Source organism: Canis aureus, chromosome 11 (genome assembly GCF_053574225.1).
Source record: "Canis aureus isolate CA01 chromosome 11, VMU_Caureus_v.1.0, whole genome shotgun sequence".
Lineage (NCBI taxonomy): Eukaryota > Metazoa > Chordata > Mammalia > Carnivora > Canidae > Canis > Canis aureus.
Genome location: NC_135621.1, coordinates 14,632,268 through 14,649,979, shown reverse-complemented (window position 1 = coordinate 14,649,979; position 17,712 = coordinate 14,632,268). Strand labels below are relative to the sequence as shown.

At 37.5% G+C, this 17,712-nt stretch overlaps 1 protein-coding gene across 4 annotated transcripts in view; it reads left to right on the top strand.

Annotated features, from left to right (window-relative positions):
- Positions 1 to 17,712, top strand: part of PTPRR (protein tyrosine phosphatase receptor type R) — a 232,592-nt gene that overhangs the window by 179,628 nt on the left and 35,252 nt on the right. For all 4 annotated transcript variants that reach the window (XM_077913837.1, XM_077913838.1, XM_077913839.1 and 1 more), the window contains 2 exons: positions 10,043 to 10,229; positions 12,795 to 12,879. In XM_077913837.1, the coding sequence (XP_077769963.1) occupies positions 10,043 to 10,229; positions 12,795 to 12,879 (272 nt within the window). The remainder of the gene's footprint in view (positions 1 to 10,042; positions 10,230 to 12,794; positions 12,880 to 17,712) is intronic.

Genomic DNA, 17,712 nt, shown 5'->3' with positions numbered 1-17,712 from the left:
CATATTTTCAATGCTCAGACATCATTCTGGTGAATGTTCTCTGGTAAAGAACATACCAGCCAAGGAGATTTTAGACTTACAGAAGCTTTCTGGGGAGCTACTGCAAAGGTCTGAACAATAGATGAAGGGGGTCTGAGCTAATTCCATGTCAGTGAGCCACAAGAGGTGATCTTCATGCCTCTTCCACGTTCCATGCATTCAGTGACTTCTCCAAACTCAGGGTTTTTAAGTTAGTGTTTAGAACTCCTCAACCTAAAAATCATCATGGAAATGCACAAACATTTAGATACAAGGCTATTTACTTGCAGTCTTGTCTATAATTGTGAAAAATTGAAGACAAGTTGATGTCTAAAAATAAGGTATTGGATAAACAAACTATGGCACATCCAGACAATGGAATACTACAGAGTGTCTGAAAATAGTTTTTAAATAAATTTGAAGACATAAAAAGACATTCACGATGTATTCAGTTTAAAAGCAGGTCATAAAGGAATATGTAGAGTAAAAATCTAGATGTTGTCATAGATACATCCAAGGACTTGAAGACCATACACATAAATGTTATCAGCAGTCATTCTAAGTGTTGGTATTATGGGATATTTTTCTTTGTTTTTGTTATCTATAGCTTTAGGTTTTCTACAGTGAATATGCATTATTTTTTAATCTAAAAAAAGTTATTAATTTTAAGGACAGGAGGTAAGAATTTTAAGGGCTCCAGGTATGAAAAATGGTTTCAACTTAGAGAACTACTGATTTTCCATATGTAAGACTGCCATTGACTTTTCATCACTAGCCAACGTTCCCGACATTGCCTTCTTCAAATATTTAGCAATGTTTATGCCATATAGCTCCCACACAGCCATTTATGCAGAGAGTGAAGTAAGAATTACCACGTGATCAGTATTAACTAGTACAACCCTTCACATACGTGTACTATATGCCAGATGCCGGCTGGAAATGTTCACTTATCTTTATTCTTTAACTTTTACAGGGTGAATCAACCCTGTGAGTTTTATTATCTTCCCCATTTACAGATCAAGTAGCCTGAGGCCTCAAGAGCTTAAGTAAAGCACAGAGCACTGATCTAAACTCACACTCCAGGGTCATTCAAGAAAAATATAATAAGTTTAATTTATATTTATTTTTTAATTATTGTTTTGGTTTTTTTAAAAAAAAGAGATTTATGTATTTATTTTAGAGCAGGGGAGGGACAGAGGAAGAGAGTCTTAAGCAGACTCCGTGTTGCGTGCACAGAGCCCTACATGGGGCTTGATTTCAGAACCCTGAGATCATGACCTGAGCCAAAACCAAGAGTCAGTTGCTTAACCAACTGTGCCATCGAGGTGCCCCCTTGACTTTTATTTTTTTAAACAATAAAAGAAGGATGTAATAAATTTTGCCTCGTCCTATACATGCATGAAAGATCAGATATCCTTGCACAAATTCAAAATTTTTTATCTAATCACTCAACACGGAGAGCAGCGATCTACCTAGTGAAGTCAGTGCTTTCAAGTAGGGAAATCAATCATTTCCCACACCAAAAAATATTCTCCGCGTTGTGAGATTTTCTTTTTGCTTTAGACTGAAATTCATTTGTCATCTTCCTGGGCCTGTGCTTGGTCTCTTTTATCCTTGTTACATTTCTTCCCTACAGGATTTCCTTTTGGGAAATTTTACGATGGATGGTCACAATATCTATTCATTTATTTCAGCTTTTAGACATTAGTAACACTGCATTATGTCACATTTAACTTTCCAAGGGCTTTGAATTGAAGCCACAATTTAAAACTCCTAGCACTCCCTAACTTTTTTTTTTTTTTAATTTTACCCTTTCATCTGTCAAGTGGTCCAGGAAGGGAGTTAGTACTATATATAGTTTATTTGAAGGTAAAGAGATGGAGAGAAACAGCAAACCATTCATTAAATACCATCACCTCTGGAACTTGAAAGTAGTAGAATCAGAGAGTTTCAAAGAACCGTGGGGGCCAGTCAATCCACACATAGTAAAGGGACTTCACCTCACTATCTCACCATTGTTAACTCCTTTGTTATTTCAAGTGAGTAAAAAACGTCTCTTTTTTCTTTTCTTTTTATTAAGAGTACCCTAGAAAACTAAAAATGTGCACAAATCAAGCAAAATTAAATAAGAAAAATCAAGTCGGAGATGGAAGGGCCTGAGCTCACCTTTGGGATAAAGCCAAGACTGTCAGATGTGTGATCATTATAAAGAGGGGAGGGCACACACCAGGAGGGGAGGGCAGGACTGAGGTCCTAGACTCACAATGGTTCAGATCTGAAGAGGGCGTCAGTATTAACCATCTCACTTCTCACCATGTGGGATCGGATGTGTACAGCGATAAAGACCGCTGTGAATGAACTACATATATTCTTTACACAACAACCACAACAAAAGCATTAAGGCTGGGAAAGCTCTCAAAGATCCAATCTGTTTGCTCTCCTTCTGCACTCAGTTCTTGCCATCTGTAGATGCCTATTTTTTTTTCCTTCTAATATTTTTATTTATTTTATGTTTAGAAACAATCTGTCCACAGTTCATTTTTTTTAATAATAAATTAATTTTTTATTGGTGTTCAATTTACCAACATACAGAATAACACCCAGTGCTCATCCTGTCAAGTGCCCCCCTCAGTGCCCGTCACCCGTTCACCCCCATCCCCCGCCCTCCTCCCCTTCCATCACCCCTAGTTCGTTTCCCAGAGTTAGGAGTCTTTATATTCTGTCTCCCTTTCTGATATTTCCCACACATTTCTTCTCCCTTCCCTTCTATTCCCTTTCACTATTATTTATATTCCCCAAATGAATGAGAACATACAATGTTTGTCCTCCGATTGACTTACTTCACTCAGCATAATACCCTCCAGTTCCATCCACGTTGAAGCAAATGGTGGGTATTTGTCATTTCTAATGGCTGAGGAATATTCCATTGTATACATAAACCACATCTTTATCCACTCATCTTTCGATGGACACCGAGGCTCCTTCCACAGTTTGGCTATTGTGGACATTGCTGCTAGAAACATCGGGGTGCAGGTGTCCCGCTGTTTCATTGCATCTGTATCTTTGGGGTAAATCCCCAGCAGTGCAATTGCTGGGTCGTAGGGCAGGTCTATTTTTAACTGTTTGAGGAACCTCCACACAGTTTTCCAGAGTGGCTGCACCAGTTCACATTCCCACCAACAGTGTAAGAGGGTTCCCTTTTCTCCGCATCCTCTCCAACATTTGTTGTTTCCTGCCTTGTTAATGTTCCCCATTCTCACTGGGGTGAGGTGGGATCTCATTGTGGTTTTGATTTGTATTTCCCTAATTAGATGCCTATTTTTCTGTTCTCATTTCCAATACTTCCAGATAAGCAGCTACCACTACTCCCCTTTGAAAGTTAACTTCTTAATCCAGTCATTTCAGAAGTAAATCTTCCTGGACTCCAGGCAAAATGATCATTCGTTTCACTTTGTCCTCTGACTCCCATTTCCCTTCCTTTTCGGGCTTCGAGTCTCACTGTTCTTGGTGGGTGAGGCACTGCTAAGGGACCAGCATATCCGAGAATTAGACATAGCCTGATGGCCCCAGTGCTGGAAACCATAGCTCTTCTGCTTCTAAACCCAGCTTCTAAAATTCCACAGACCTCCCCAAAGACCAGGAAAACAAAATGCTTATTTTTGAGTTATTCTAACAGTCCATTGTAGTGTCCTTATATTTGTAGCTGTATTTTCTTCCCACTTCTTGGTCATTAAGAACAATGGTGCAGAATGGAACAATTTCAACAGAGCACTGTTTTTAAGCTCTTGCTGAAATGGATGTGTGGCCCTGGGCCATCAGATTTATACATGTTTTCCTTTTTACTTAATTGTAATTAGCATGCTGTTTATTGCATTCCTTTTACCTTTCCTTAAGAATTTGCTTTTTCCTTCAATTGTTTGCATTGGTATCTTTTGAATTTCCTCTCGCTTATTTATTTTTTGGCATAAATAATAATTGGTGCTACGGCAGGAGCTTGATAAAGCTTTTTATTATGTTCCCTTTTGTCCAACAGCGATCATGAGGCATAAAAAAGTCTAAACAGTTTGTCCAGAGTTACATAACAAAGGAGAAGCAAGGTCTCAATAAGAGTGTGTGCGCTTCGTTTTCCATATTCGGTTTCTATTAAAGGTCCAGGGCTCCTGTTATTTCTGTCGATTTTTTTTTCGTCTAAATCCTTTAGGGTTCCCCCTGCCCCGGATCTTAATTTGTATTCTCTCTTGACTTCTGATATTTATTTTCTGTTTGAAATGTCTTTCTGATTCTATCCTTACTTCTTACCACTTTGGTTTATGGATCCTGGGAGACAAACTCTTGATTCAGGAAAGTGGTATTTTCTCCTCCAGATCATTAGTCAGTAATAGCTGGTTAAAAACCTAATATTCTATGATTGCAAAACACCTGTTTTCCCCAGATGGTTCAGTAAATTGTTTTAGACACATTGATCATCTATTTGGGGGAAAGAAATCTAGTTGATTCTCACCTTTACCATACCCCAAAATAGAGATAGATTAAAAGATTAGCTTTTAGTAAAAATGAAACTTCCAGAAGAATTTGTATGTATCAAAGCAACGCAAGAAGCCACACACACACACACACACACACACACACACATACACACAAAGATTGACATGTTGGAAGGTAAATATAACTTTTAAAAAATCCTTGGTGTTTTAAGGCAAGAATAAGCCATATAGATGCAACACGTATTTCTGAGAAATAATTAATGTCTTATATATCATAGTCAACAATAATACAGTAATGCTCTGGTATAAACATTAGGAAAGAGTATGATAGACAGTTCTTAAAGGTAAGGACTGATAAATGAACTATAATGATATAAAAATGTATTATCCTCAATTCTAACCAAAGAAATAAAATTCAAAACGATCAGTCACTGTCATTATTGCCATTAGCACAGCAACACTTAAAAGCCAATTTAAAAGCTAGTGAAGCTTGAGGTTCCTGCGTGGCTCAGTTGGTTAAGCGTCTGTCTACCTTTGGCTCAGTCGTAACCCGGGGGTCCTGGGGTTGAGCCTGCTTCTTCCTCTCCTCCCTGCTCGTGCTCTCTCTCATTATCTCTCTCCCTCTCCCCCCCCCTCTCTCGCTCAAATAAACAAACATGTTTTTAATAAACTAAATAAAAGCTAGTGAACTTTATGTGACTGATACTAATTTCCCTTTTAAGACTTCTACAAACCTTCTACAATGAGCACGTTACTTTTATGTCGAAAAAAACCAGCACTCTAAAGCATACATAGATGTGTCTTTAAAGTTAAAACAGGTATAGATGTGTGTTTAATGTCTCCTCTGGATGCACAAGACCTAAGAAGTGGGCAAATGCTTCAGGTTGATCCTACCCATCTGATTGTCTAATTCCGCTGTATTTCAATTAACTTTAATATTGCTTGTTCCTTGAAAACAAGAATTAACAAAAGCAGGGATTTTTTTTTCCATGTTAACGACATCCTATGGTAATATTTCATGGCCAGGATAGAAGAGCACCACCACGATAAGGGCTGTTTTGTGCAAGAATGCTCTCCATAAGGTCAACAGCTTGGACATGATTAATTCCTTAATTGAACTTTGAGACATTGTCTGAGGTGTTGAGGTGAAGTGTTCTGGGATTGCCGAGGGTACGGGGGAAATGAATTTGCCATAATAAAGGGAAATTTTGAGATAAATAGGTCACTGAGAAGGATGTATTTTTCCGTAGTGCCAGACGTGTTGATCCTGTCCATTAATTTCAAGATGTTAAGGTTCGTTTTTGAGTTTTTGCAAAGATCTCTGAAGGTAGATCCCTTAGAGAGGCAGAAGGCGAGAGTTGTATCAGACTTGATGCCACTGTGACCTGGAATCGTAGCCAGGCACCACTCCTTTCAGGCATTTTACTTACCCTGTCAGGTTAATCCTCATGGTTACCCTCTGACGCAGGTGTCCTGGATTCCTCACTTCACCAAGAAGATATTAAGATGCACAAGGCTAGGTAGGCTGACCACAGGTGTGCTGCAGGGACTCGGGAGAGGAGGGAAGTTGAGCCCAGACAACCCTGACTGTAGAGATGGAATTTGCACTCTGAGTACTACACTGCGTCTGCTTAGACTTGGGTGGCTTTGGCCTTCCTCCCACAGCTGGCCCCCAGCTCCACGCGGGGCATTGACTAGTCTAACGAACACTGCCCACCATACCCTTGCTGATGGGAAGCAAACCAGAGAGGACTTGGGTTTCATACTCTTACCTGGACTGTGTCTTTGTTCCACGTTTGTGTCCCTAAGTTCGTTCCTTCTTCACCTATAAAATGGGGGAAAGTAATAACCTCAGAGAGCTGCTGTGGAGATGGGAATACCATATGTGAAGGTGCTTAGAACCGTGCTTGGCAAATCAGAGATGTTTCATAAATATTAGTTTCCTTTCTTCCTTCCCTTGCCAGACAAAAGTCGTTCTCCCTTACGAAGTCAAGCTTGCATGAAAATGCCTCCATGGCTCTCAAGGTTTCACAGAATCCTCAGAAATTTTGCTCGCTAGATCAAATGGACCCTATTACACATGGAATCTCAGAGGCTTCTAATCCCCCAATAATGTATGCTGTGGAAAGCCCTAATAGAAGTTTATATAACCTGATATTTGAAATTCTCTTTTCTGGATTTGGGCAGGCTATTTATAGGCTTATTTCTATGATTCTTGTTTCTCTCTCATTTCTCCTACAGAACCCTTCCCCCAATTCCAAATACACTTTTATACAACTGAACTCTGGCTCAAACTGCTTATATGCCATTTCTCAAAGATGCCTTATCATTTCCTGCTTCCATTATTTTTTTTTTCTCCTGTCGGGCTCTCTCCCTGAAAGAAACCTTTCCCGAAAACTTGTCTATTGAACTTTAACCTTCAAGGCTTAACTCAAATGCCTGCTTTTCATACACCTCTGACCACTCTGGATGGAAGAGACCGCCCCCCCTTCCTACTAAACCACCATAGCACTGAGTATCATTCACTGGACAGGCTGCAGATACTTTATTCTTTTGGGGCTGAACATTGATTACATGGACTAATGGTTTAAAATGACATCTGAAAAAAATTAAAATAAAATAAAATAAAATGACATCTGATTAGCAATCCCTTATATGGCCTGTCCCAACTCCTTACAAAACAAAACAAAAAAAAATCTGTGAAGCCAGCAAAAGCCAAATTCTCACAAACACACTAAAAACTAATAAACAATGTATTATCAAAATTAAGAAGGAATTTCTGACAATTTAAAGGCCAGAGAAACTGGATTGAGAAACTTGTAGAAACTATTTTCCCACTAAAAATAGATTAAAATTCTTGGTTTGAGAATAGAACCACTCTTCACCCTCCTCAGCTGTTTACCTCCTACTCAAAAACACAGGAGCCCGGTCAACCACCACCAACAGCCACCAAAAAAAAAAAAAAAGGAGGACAAGCATACCCCTATCGGCTAGGTGATATTTTATGAGGTATCCAGTATGCTCTTCCCTAATCCCTAACAGTGGTTCAAAACAGATAAGCATAATAATAAAAACTAGAAAAGGTTTTTGAAGAACATGCAAAAAAATATATAGCAGGTATGTCAATATTAATTTTTTTTTAAGTTGGAGGTTGGGAGGTGTCAAAAGGATGAATTAGAGGAAGGTGATCAAAAGGTACAAACTTCCAGTTAAGATAAATAATACATAATAAACTAAGTAACGTACGTGATGTCCTGTACAGCATGATGACTATAGCTAACGCTGCTGTATGGTATACTTGAAAGTTGTTAAGAGAGTGGATCCTAAGTTTCCATAGCAAGGAAAAAACTTATTTTTTCTTTTTTGTATCTATAGAAGATCATGAATGTTAACTAAGTTTATTTATTGGGGTAATTGTTTCACAATATGTGTAAGCCAGTTAATGATGCCAAAAATCTTAAGCTTATATGGTGCTGTATATAAATTGTCTCAACAAAATTGGGGGGGAAATGTCAAATGTGAGGTAAACATAAAACTAATAGGAATGTAATTACTTAATATTGATAAAATTTACAGAAAAGGTGTAATTATTCATCTTTTCAAATAAAACAATGGCTGAAATACATAAAGTAAATATTGTTAGGAATATAAGGAAAAATAACAAAACAAGTGTTGTGGAAGATCATACATCTCAGGCTTCAAGAAATCCAGTAGGAAGAAATAAATTGGAATAATATCTTTAATAATATATAATAATATATTAAGTAAGGTGATATATATATACACATATGTACATAGATAAGTTTATAAATACAGAGATAGATATAAATAGGTAATCAGTCTATTGCCCCCAAAAGTATCTATGAAATATTCAGAAAAATGTATCATAGTATTTGTTTCAAGAAAAGAATGGAGAAATTCCAAACATTAGAAGTCCAACGACTATTGGATTATTTGCGTGTACAATAACTAGAAATTAATAAGGAAGATAAATTCAAAAACACACAAATGTCAAGTGAAACCAGGAATTAAAACTACAATTACAAACCATTTAGAAATTAACAAAAATGACATTACACATGAAACTATAGAATGGCCCCAAAGCTACAACCAGAGGCAAATTCATAAGAGGAAAGTACGTACAGGCTTTTGCTTGTTGGGTTTTTGTTATATGTTCTAACAATTTCCCGTTGTTTAAAATTAAGCTCTAGGGATCCCTGGGTGGCACAGCGGTTTAGCGCCTGCCTTTGGCCCAAGGCGCGATCCTGGAGACCCGGGATCGAATCCCACGTCGGGCTCCCAGTGCATGGAACCTGCTCCTCCCTCTGCCTATGTCTCTGCCTCTCTCTCTCTCTCTGTGTGTGTGACTATCATAAATAAAAATAGATAAATAAATAAATAAATAAATAAATAAATAAATATAAAATTAAGCTCTAGCCATGTGAATATTTCCTGATTTCTATCGGAAGCATGTAAAACACCCTTCAAATGAAGTATGCTGGGACTAGAATTTGTTCTTACTGTCTTTGTTCATACCCTATTCTCCATTTCCTTGGCACCATATTTGATCACCTCAGAGATACCGAAGCATAATAATAAAAACATGAAAAAGTTTAATAAATTTAAATTTAATAGTTCTTTAAATTTAATAGTTCTTGTGAATACAATCTCTGACTGTGACCGTTGGTCTTGCACAGGCTATTTTATAGTTATTTCTTGGTTCCACACAACTAAGGTTACGGGTAAGAAGCACTCACACCTTCTATCCAGGGCAGGAGGGGCCTTTATAAGTTGGAAAAGCCCCACCTCATCACCCAACAAGAAGAGGGAAATTACAGAAGAAAGCTAAATTAAAACTCAGAATAAGAGTCTGTGATCTCTGTGGTCCTTATGAGTATATCATAGAATTAAATAAATACGTACACATACACGCACACAAACACACATGCATGCATACGTATATACATAAATGGAGGATACAGACGCTATTTCTTAGGGATTCATTCAGAAATTATAAACAGTAGAGACATTTTAAAACTGTTAAATTCTATTTCAATGTCAATAATATGAACTAAAATATTTTTTTTTCTCTGAGCTTCCTATGTCCAGTAAGATCATGTGTACAATATTTTGGTGTCAAGAATATTAGGTGGCTATATGGTTTACATTCTGAGCTCTCAGACATACAAACAATAAAGTTGTGTTATATATGATTTGTTCATTCAAATGTGATGTTTACTTTTCCTAAATTTTTCACTTAATATGACTACCATCCTATTATTTTTGCAAGTATACCCATTAATAAATTATAGTGCATTTTCTTGATTCAGACTTATTTCCAACAACAAAACTGTCAGTTTCCTGTAAAGAAATAGGATAGTTGCTATAGTCAACTATGGTACCATTAAAAAAAAAAAAACATTTGGTCCTTATATCTGTAGAAGTTCTCGCTGAATTGGGTGTATGTACGGAAGACCAATTTGTGTAATCAAAATAACTCATGTGGTTTCCAAACCTATTAACATTCTTCCTCAATGCAGGCGAGGGTCCAATGTATCTCTTACACTGGACATGAGTAGCTTGGGGAATGTCGAACCCTTTGTGGCTATCCCAACCCCACGGGAGAAGGTAGCAATGGAGTACCTGCAGTCAGCTAGCCGAATACTCACAAGATCACAGCTGAGGGACGTCGTGGCAAGTTCACATTTACTCCAAAGCGAATTCATGGTGAGCTCGCTGTTTATTGTTCACTCTCAGTAGATATTTTGATAAACTAGACCCTAGAGGCACCTACTAAAATGGCACCGTTCTCCACTCAAGCAGCTTACAGTAAACAAATGGTTAGAGTTTAAAAGCTTAAGGTTAAGTACAAGGCTTTAGATCCACCCTACATCTCATGAACTACTGGTAAGTGTTCAAACCCGAATGTGAATACAAAATTGAGGCAGAGTACATAGGAGCTGGTCAGGCAAAGAAGTGCCAAGAAGGAACTGGGCTGTGAAGAGGCATTCCAGAAAGCAGGAACAGCCTTGCTGTCACTGGGAAATTCAATTGTTTGTTTCAACTGGAGCATTGAAATTAAGGTGGGAAGGGGCAAAAGTTGAGCCTCCAGAGTTATAAAAGGAACCGGAGTCTTAATACATATTCAAATGTTTGGACTTTATCTTGAATTTTAAAAAGATCTCTCTATGTGCAGTGGAGTAAGCATTAGAAAAGAAAGGGGTATGTTGGGGTCTCTAGAGATAATCCTGTGGAACTGTCATCATGATGGTCTGAACTCAGTAGGAGTGAAAATGGGGAAACCCTATAGGAATCTGCAAAAAGGGGGCTGAATTGGGTGAGGCAGTCATGGAAAAGGAAAGAATCAGGGATGATACCCCAGTTTGTGACATGAGCAACAGGGCACCTGCAGTGTCCTTTAATGAAATAAGGAGCACAGAAATACCAAATGTGGGCTAAAGATGATTAGGAAGTTTAACCAAAAGTGATGGCAACCCATCAGTGTTGCTGGTGATATGTGGATTTGTAAAAACACACGTCTACTCAGAGCTTGGAGACAGATTAGATCTTCTTAGGTTTAATAATTGTCCAAAAGGAGGATCCATTTTATGGGTCACTTTAAATCTCAAATCAGTTGTACATCTTAAGCCAAGTCTGGTGATTTTAATAAATTGATCACTCCAGGGTCTGTTCAGATATTTGCAACTACTCTGATAATGAAATATCTAGCAATGGGCTAGATTTACTGTTAGCTTCGTCAGCTATTATTAAGCATCCAAAGTAAAACATGAACATGTAGCTTTAAAAATTAGACTTTGTAGTATGTCATCTTTTCATATGTAAAGAAAACAACACCTAGTGAGATGAAAGAACCAGTCAATGATCACACAGCTAGCCAAAGGTACGCCTAATACTCCCTTCTAGAACCACAGATAGCTTTTTGGAGACAAGCCCTTAAAGGAAAGACAAGGCCAACAAAGAGTACCAAAGAGAAGGGTGATGGTAGCTTTGCCAAAACAGGCTGACCTATTTGAAATTATCAAACATAAACATGTGCTTTCTACTGAATATTCAACAATTTTGCTTATTTTGGTAACCTGGAACTGAGAAGTTATAATATTAATTGCAGCAGAGAGTAGGGAGGAGTATTATAAATATCTAAAATAATGCAGGTTTAGGAAATGATATTTAAAAAGTAAGCTACCCCTGTCTGTAGACCACATCTCAAATTCATGATCTAGCCAGGTTTTTCCCAAATTATCAGACTGACTAAAAACTAGGACAATTTGAATTAATTTATAAATGATTTATTTCATTTCAATGACTAGGCTTTTGAGTTATATTTTCCATTGAAGAAAGTTCAAGTAACAAAAATAGTACTTCATGTGATCTAAAGATGAAAGTTCTTTTATTTCACGTTAACATTTATCTAAGCAATTTTTGCAGAATTTTAATGAGAGATCATACTGTTTTGTATAATCAAATCCTTACACATTTGTTTCAACTCTTTTGAAAACTTTGGCTTACTGCTTTCTTTGTCTCAGTCATCTACAGATGCTCACCTTTTAGATCTAATTTGTTTCCTCAGAGCCATTTCTGCTCTAATTGTTCCCTCTCCAATTATTTGAGGCACATGACATATATTCCAAGTAACATTTATATTCTTGTTAAGTGGGAGAATACAGTGTCCGGATGCTCTTCACTAAAAATACTGCATTTACAACCCCAAGTGGAACAGTAGAATTATAAATCATTCCTTAATACAAAAAAAATCATATTGCATCTCTTGAATCAACAAAAACTCCCTTTATATTATATTTACCACTTGGGGAGGGAGGTTTTAATAACCCTAAAAAAGTCATACAATGTTAAAAGAGAATCCATAAAAAAAAAAAAAAAAAAAAAAGAGAATCCATCATAGTGAAATTTTTGGTACTGAACTTATATAAAGATTTTTTAAAATTTGAATACATTGTCCATTTTCAGCTGTCTGTATATATTTCTAGCAATTATATCAGAAGGAATCTTAAAAATCTAATCAAAGTTTTATGTTTCTTTAATAACCATGTTAAGTAATACTTTCTAACACAGAGAGCTGTTTCTTAGAGTCAGCTTGCCAGGGTGCAGCTAATATGTTTATGAAAGGAAGGGTGTTGGTCAACCAGAGGTGGTAGTCTGTTGTTTTATAAATGACTTTGAAGTTCAGGAGGGCTCTGGATCAGATGGCCCCCTGTGAAGATTTTCTTTGTGGCAGCATTAGATACACTAATTTGATATCATTTATTTTTGCAGGAAATACCAATGAACTTCGTGGATCCCAAAGAAATTGACATTCCACGTCATGGAACTAAAAATCGCTATAAGACCATTTTGCCAAGTAAGTTTCTTGAATTAAATAGTTTACATTATAAAGCACCAGCCTTCCCCATTCACCCTTACCTCATCATTTACCACCCTCACAACTTCTCCATACACACTGCATTTGGAGTTATAAATGCACATCAAGACTACAAACTGTGACTTTATCCTATATTACTCTTATTATAATGGTCAGCTTACAATTCCAGTAGACACATGGTTCTAAACTTTTATTGTGCCACACATTATGGTCAATTGATTTCATCGAACAATTCAATGGGCAAAGGATAGTTTTCAACTAAAGATGCTAAGACAACTGAATATTCACATGCAAAAAAAAATGAAGTTAGGTGCCTGGGTGGCTCAGCTGGTTAATAATCTGCCTTTGGTTAAGGTCATGATCCCGAGGTCCTGGGGTTGAGTCCCACATCAGGCTCCCTTCTCATTAGAGGAGTCTGTTTCTCCCTCTCCTTCTTCTCCTCCCCCTGCTTATGCATGCACTCTCTTTCTCTCACTGACACACATTCTCTCTCTCAAATAAATAAAATCTTTAAAAAAAAATAAAGTTGGACCTTGCCTCACATCATATACAAAAATTAACTCAAAATGGATCAGACCTGAAGGTAAAAGCTAAAACTGTAGAACTCTTAGTATAAAACAGATGTAAATCTTCATGACCTTGAATTAGTCAATAATTTCTTAGATACGACACCATAAGTACAAGCAACAACAACAAAAATAGATAAGTTGAATTTTATTAAATTAAAATGTTTGGTGCTTCAAAGGATGCCATCAAGAAAATAGAAAGATGACTCACAAAATGGGGGAAAAATTGTAAATTATACATCTACCAGGGAATTCTATCTAGAATGTATAAAGAACTCTTACCACTCAGTTATAAAAAAGATAGCCCAATTTAAAAATGGGCAAAGGACTTGAATAAACATTTCTCCATAGAAGATAGATGAACAGTCAATAAACATTTGAAAAGATGTTCAACATTATTAGCCATATAAGAAATCAAAACCGCAATGAGATACCACGTCACATCCACATGATTTTAATAAAAATGATAGACTATATAGAAAGTATTAGCAAGGATGGAAGAAACTGGAATCTTCACACATTGCTGGTAGGGATGTAAAATGGTGCAACTACTTAGGAAACAGTTTGGTAGTTCCTCAAAAGGCAAATCCGAGAGTCACTATAGGACTCCGACATTCTAGTCGAAGTCCCATTCTTTCATTCGAAATAAAAATATATCATTGTCAATCACTAGACAAATAGATAGTTGGAGTTTGGGCAAAAATCCATAAGAAGTCCAAAGCAATAGCTCTGGGAAGATGAAGCCACAAAGACTTCTTAAAAAGTACTGATATGGGATCCCTGGGGGGCTCAGCGGTTTGAAGTGTCCAGATTGGCAAATCCATAAAGACAGAAACAGTCTTAGTGGTTACCTAGTGCTGAGAGGCATGGGAAATAGCTGCTAAATAACTAAAGGCTGTGGAGTTAATTTTAAGAGAAGGAAAATGTTACAGAGTTGATCGTGGTGACAGTTGCACAATTCTATGTGAATGAAGAACTGTATGGTGGCGCACTTTAAATGACAAAATTCTATGGTATGTGAATTACATCCTAACAAAGCTGTTACCAAAAAATTTCATAATAATCACCTAGAGTCCTTATAAAAATCTAGAGTCCTCAGTCCCACCCAGGGATTCTGTTTAAGTAAGTCTGCTGTTTGGGCCCAAGAATCCGTACTTCTAGGCAAACACCTGGGTGATTCTGATACAGATGATACCAGCACCACACTTTGAGAAACACTGTTTAGAATATGTTAAAACTAAATCTAACTCAGGTGCCTGGGTGGCTCAGTTGGTTAAGCAGCTGCCTTCACCTCAGATCATGATCCCGGAGTCCTGGATCCAGCCCCAAGTTGGGCTCCCTGCTCAAGGGAACCAGCTTCTCCGTCTCCCTCTGCTGTTCCCCCTGCTTGTGCTCTCTCTCAAATAAATAAATAAATAAATAAAATCTTTAAAAAAAAACCCCGACCTAAATATAATTTCATGAAATGTATCAATGTCAAGCAATGAGCTAGACACCAGGAACCAGTAAGAAATAAGGAATAGCCTATAAGATCAAGGAGGTCATGGGCTAGAGAGGAAAGGCATGTAAATGAGTAATTATGTTCAAAGCAACAAAAGCCAGAATTGAGATCTGGCCCAAGTCGTGTAGGAGTATAGAGAAGACTAAGTAATTCTGCTTAGAGTGGCAAAAATGCTTTGGAGAGGATGTAACATTGTCAATCACTAGACCACAGATGGTTGGGGTTTTGGCAAAACCCATAAATATCTCAAAACAATAGCTCTGCAAAGATGGAGCCACAAAATGTTTCAAAAGTATGGGTATTGAAATAGTAGAGTCTGTATAATTAAGCCCATTAATTCACTCATAAAACATCAAATTCTCCCTATTTATGGTTATATCAAGAATTACTGTTAATGGTATTTTTGGGCTGCCCCCTCTGGTAGAGTTGGAAACACTCCTCTATAACATATTTTTAATGGATCTATATTAATATAGTCCCTGTTGAAAGATATTTTATGACTGCAGCTGGCTAAAGTAGGGGTGAAAGTGCTATGTGCTACAAGTGGTGCTCCTCTCTGTCTCTCTCAAGATTTTTCAACTGAAACTTACCAAATATAAGAAACTAAGGCATATACACTCATTGCAGTTTTACTTAACCAGCTAATGTCAGAAGGATTTGGAAATTATTAGGATTATTTAAAGTTGAGCCTTCTCAGGGGTGCCTGGGTGGCTCAGTCAGTTAAGCATCTGACTGCTGGTTTCAGCTCAGGTCATGGTGTCAATGGATCCTTCCATCAAGCCCCACAGAGCCCCATGGGGGGCTCCTGGCTCAGCAGGAAATGGGGTTGAAGATGCTCTCCCTCTGCCCCTCTTCCCTCTCACACATTCTTTCTCCCTTTCTCTCTTTATCTCTCTCTCTCTCAAATACATAAATAAATCTTAAAAAAAAAAAATAAGTGAAGTTCAGCCTTCTCTATTTCCTGCTCTGATGATATCAGACATAGTCCTTCATAGCCCTGTGTCAGCTTTTCCATTCCCAGAACTGGGTGGATCACTTGAACCAGGGCACCTGTGCTGACAACTGATGTCACAAATAATGGATTTTCTGTTGAAAATGTCTGTAGGCTGAATACACCACCCACCCGCTGTTGCACAAAATATAATTGGGTAAATATAGTTTGGGCACACCACACCATTGGTTGAGAATCACCGGAGAAGACTGGAGTTGATATGGGAAGCTATTCTTTATGGTTCATTTTAGACTGTCATATGGGATAAATTCTAAACATTGTATAAAATAATTAAAAATGATTAAGATTTTAAGTATTGTTTTTTCAATTGTTTTAACCTACAATAAACTCAAGTTTAAAAGCTTCCAGCATGGGGGGCACCTGGGTGGTTCAGTCAGTTAAGCTTCTGCCCTTGGCTTAGGTCGTGACCCTGTCAGGCTCCTTGCTCAGTGGGGAATCTGCTTCTCCTACTTCCTCTCCCCCTCCCCCTGCTCGTGCTCTCTCTCCCTTACTTTTTCTCTCCCAAATAAATAAGCAAAATCTTAAAAAATAAAAAATAAAAACCTTCCAGCTTGTACATATTAGTAAGGCCATATAATTTAGAAGATGTCTTGCAGCAGAATATGGATGACCGAGAACCAATTAAATCGTAGCTGTATCTCTAAGGATGATGTCAGCCTGGCTCAGAACACTCTACATGGTAGATTAAAGTGAGAAGATCAACTTTATATCACATTATTTCACAACATAAAAAAATATTAGTGATAAAAATATGTCTATATCCTAAATCTCAAAAGCAGTGGAGAAAAAAAAAAAAACGATCCTACATCAATATGAAGTTATTTGCACAACAATGAAGGATAATAACAAGTTTTATGTGTATTTATTCCATGCACACAATTTATTTATACAAATAAAAAGCCATATAGATATAATTTAAGAACAATATTAATTAAAACCTAATTACTTTGGCCATCATTTTATATTTAAAAATGTAAGGTCCGGTAATATTTCCTACTTATATTTCCCGTTCTATTAAGTGCCCTGAACACAGTAGATATGCAAGTAAGTGAGCCACTCATTAAGGCAACCAGTTATGTGGCTCAAACGAAATGTAGGGGTTAGACTTGCGTCTTACTCTGGCAGGAGGATTCAGTTTGTGGCAGACGACTTAATCTTTCTGTGCCATCCTTCCTACATAGGGCTGTGGAGAGAATTAAGAAACAAATTCGTGAGAAGGGAAGTTCCCACTGATAGTGAGCCCTCACTATTCTTCTTTTCCTCCACCTAACTGAGGATGCATTGATCATTAACCTCAGAACCAATTCCGGAAAATAGTAACGCTAACTAGGGAAAGAAACTTACAGTTTCAAAAGCAGACTATTTAAGAGCCCTGTTTCCTCTTACAATTTTCATAAGGATCTTAGAAAAAGCAAATTTCCATATGATCACTATCTTGCGCTGCCAGGATCAGCCCTGACCGTCCAAACCCTGTACAGTGATGGAAACGCTCTGTATCTCCAATGCGATGGCCATTAGCTACACATGGCAATGGAGCACTTGAAGTAGAGTGAATGCACCTGAGGAACTGATTTTTAAGTTTTATTTTATTTTAATTAACTTAAAGTTAGCTACATGTGGCTAGTGGCACCATATTGGATAATGCAGGCCCGAAGTCCTCTCTCTATCCTACAACAAACAGAAGGCAACTCCCAGTCACCTTGAAGGTATAACCACACCCCTGCCTTTCCTCC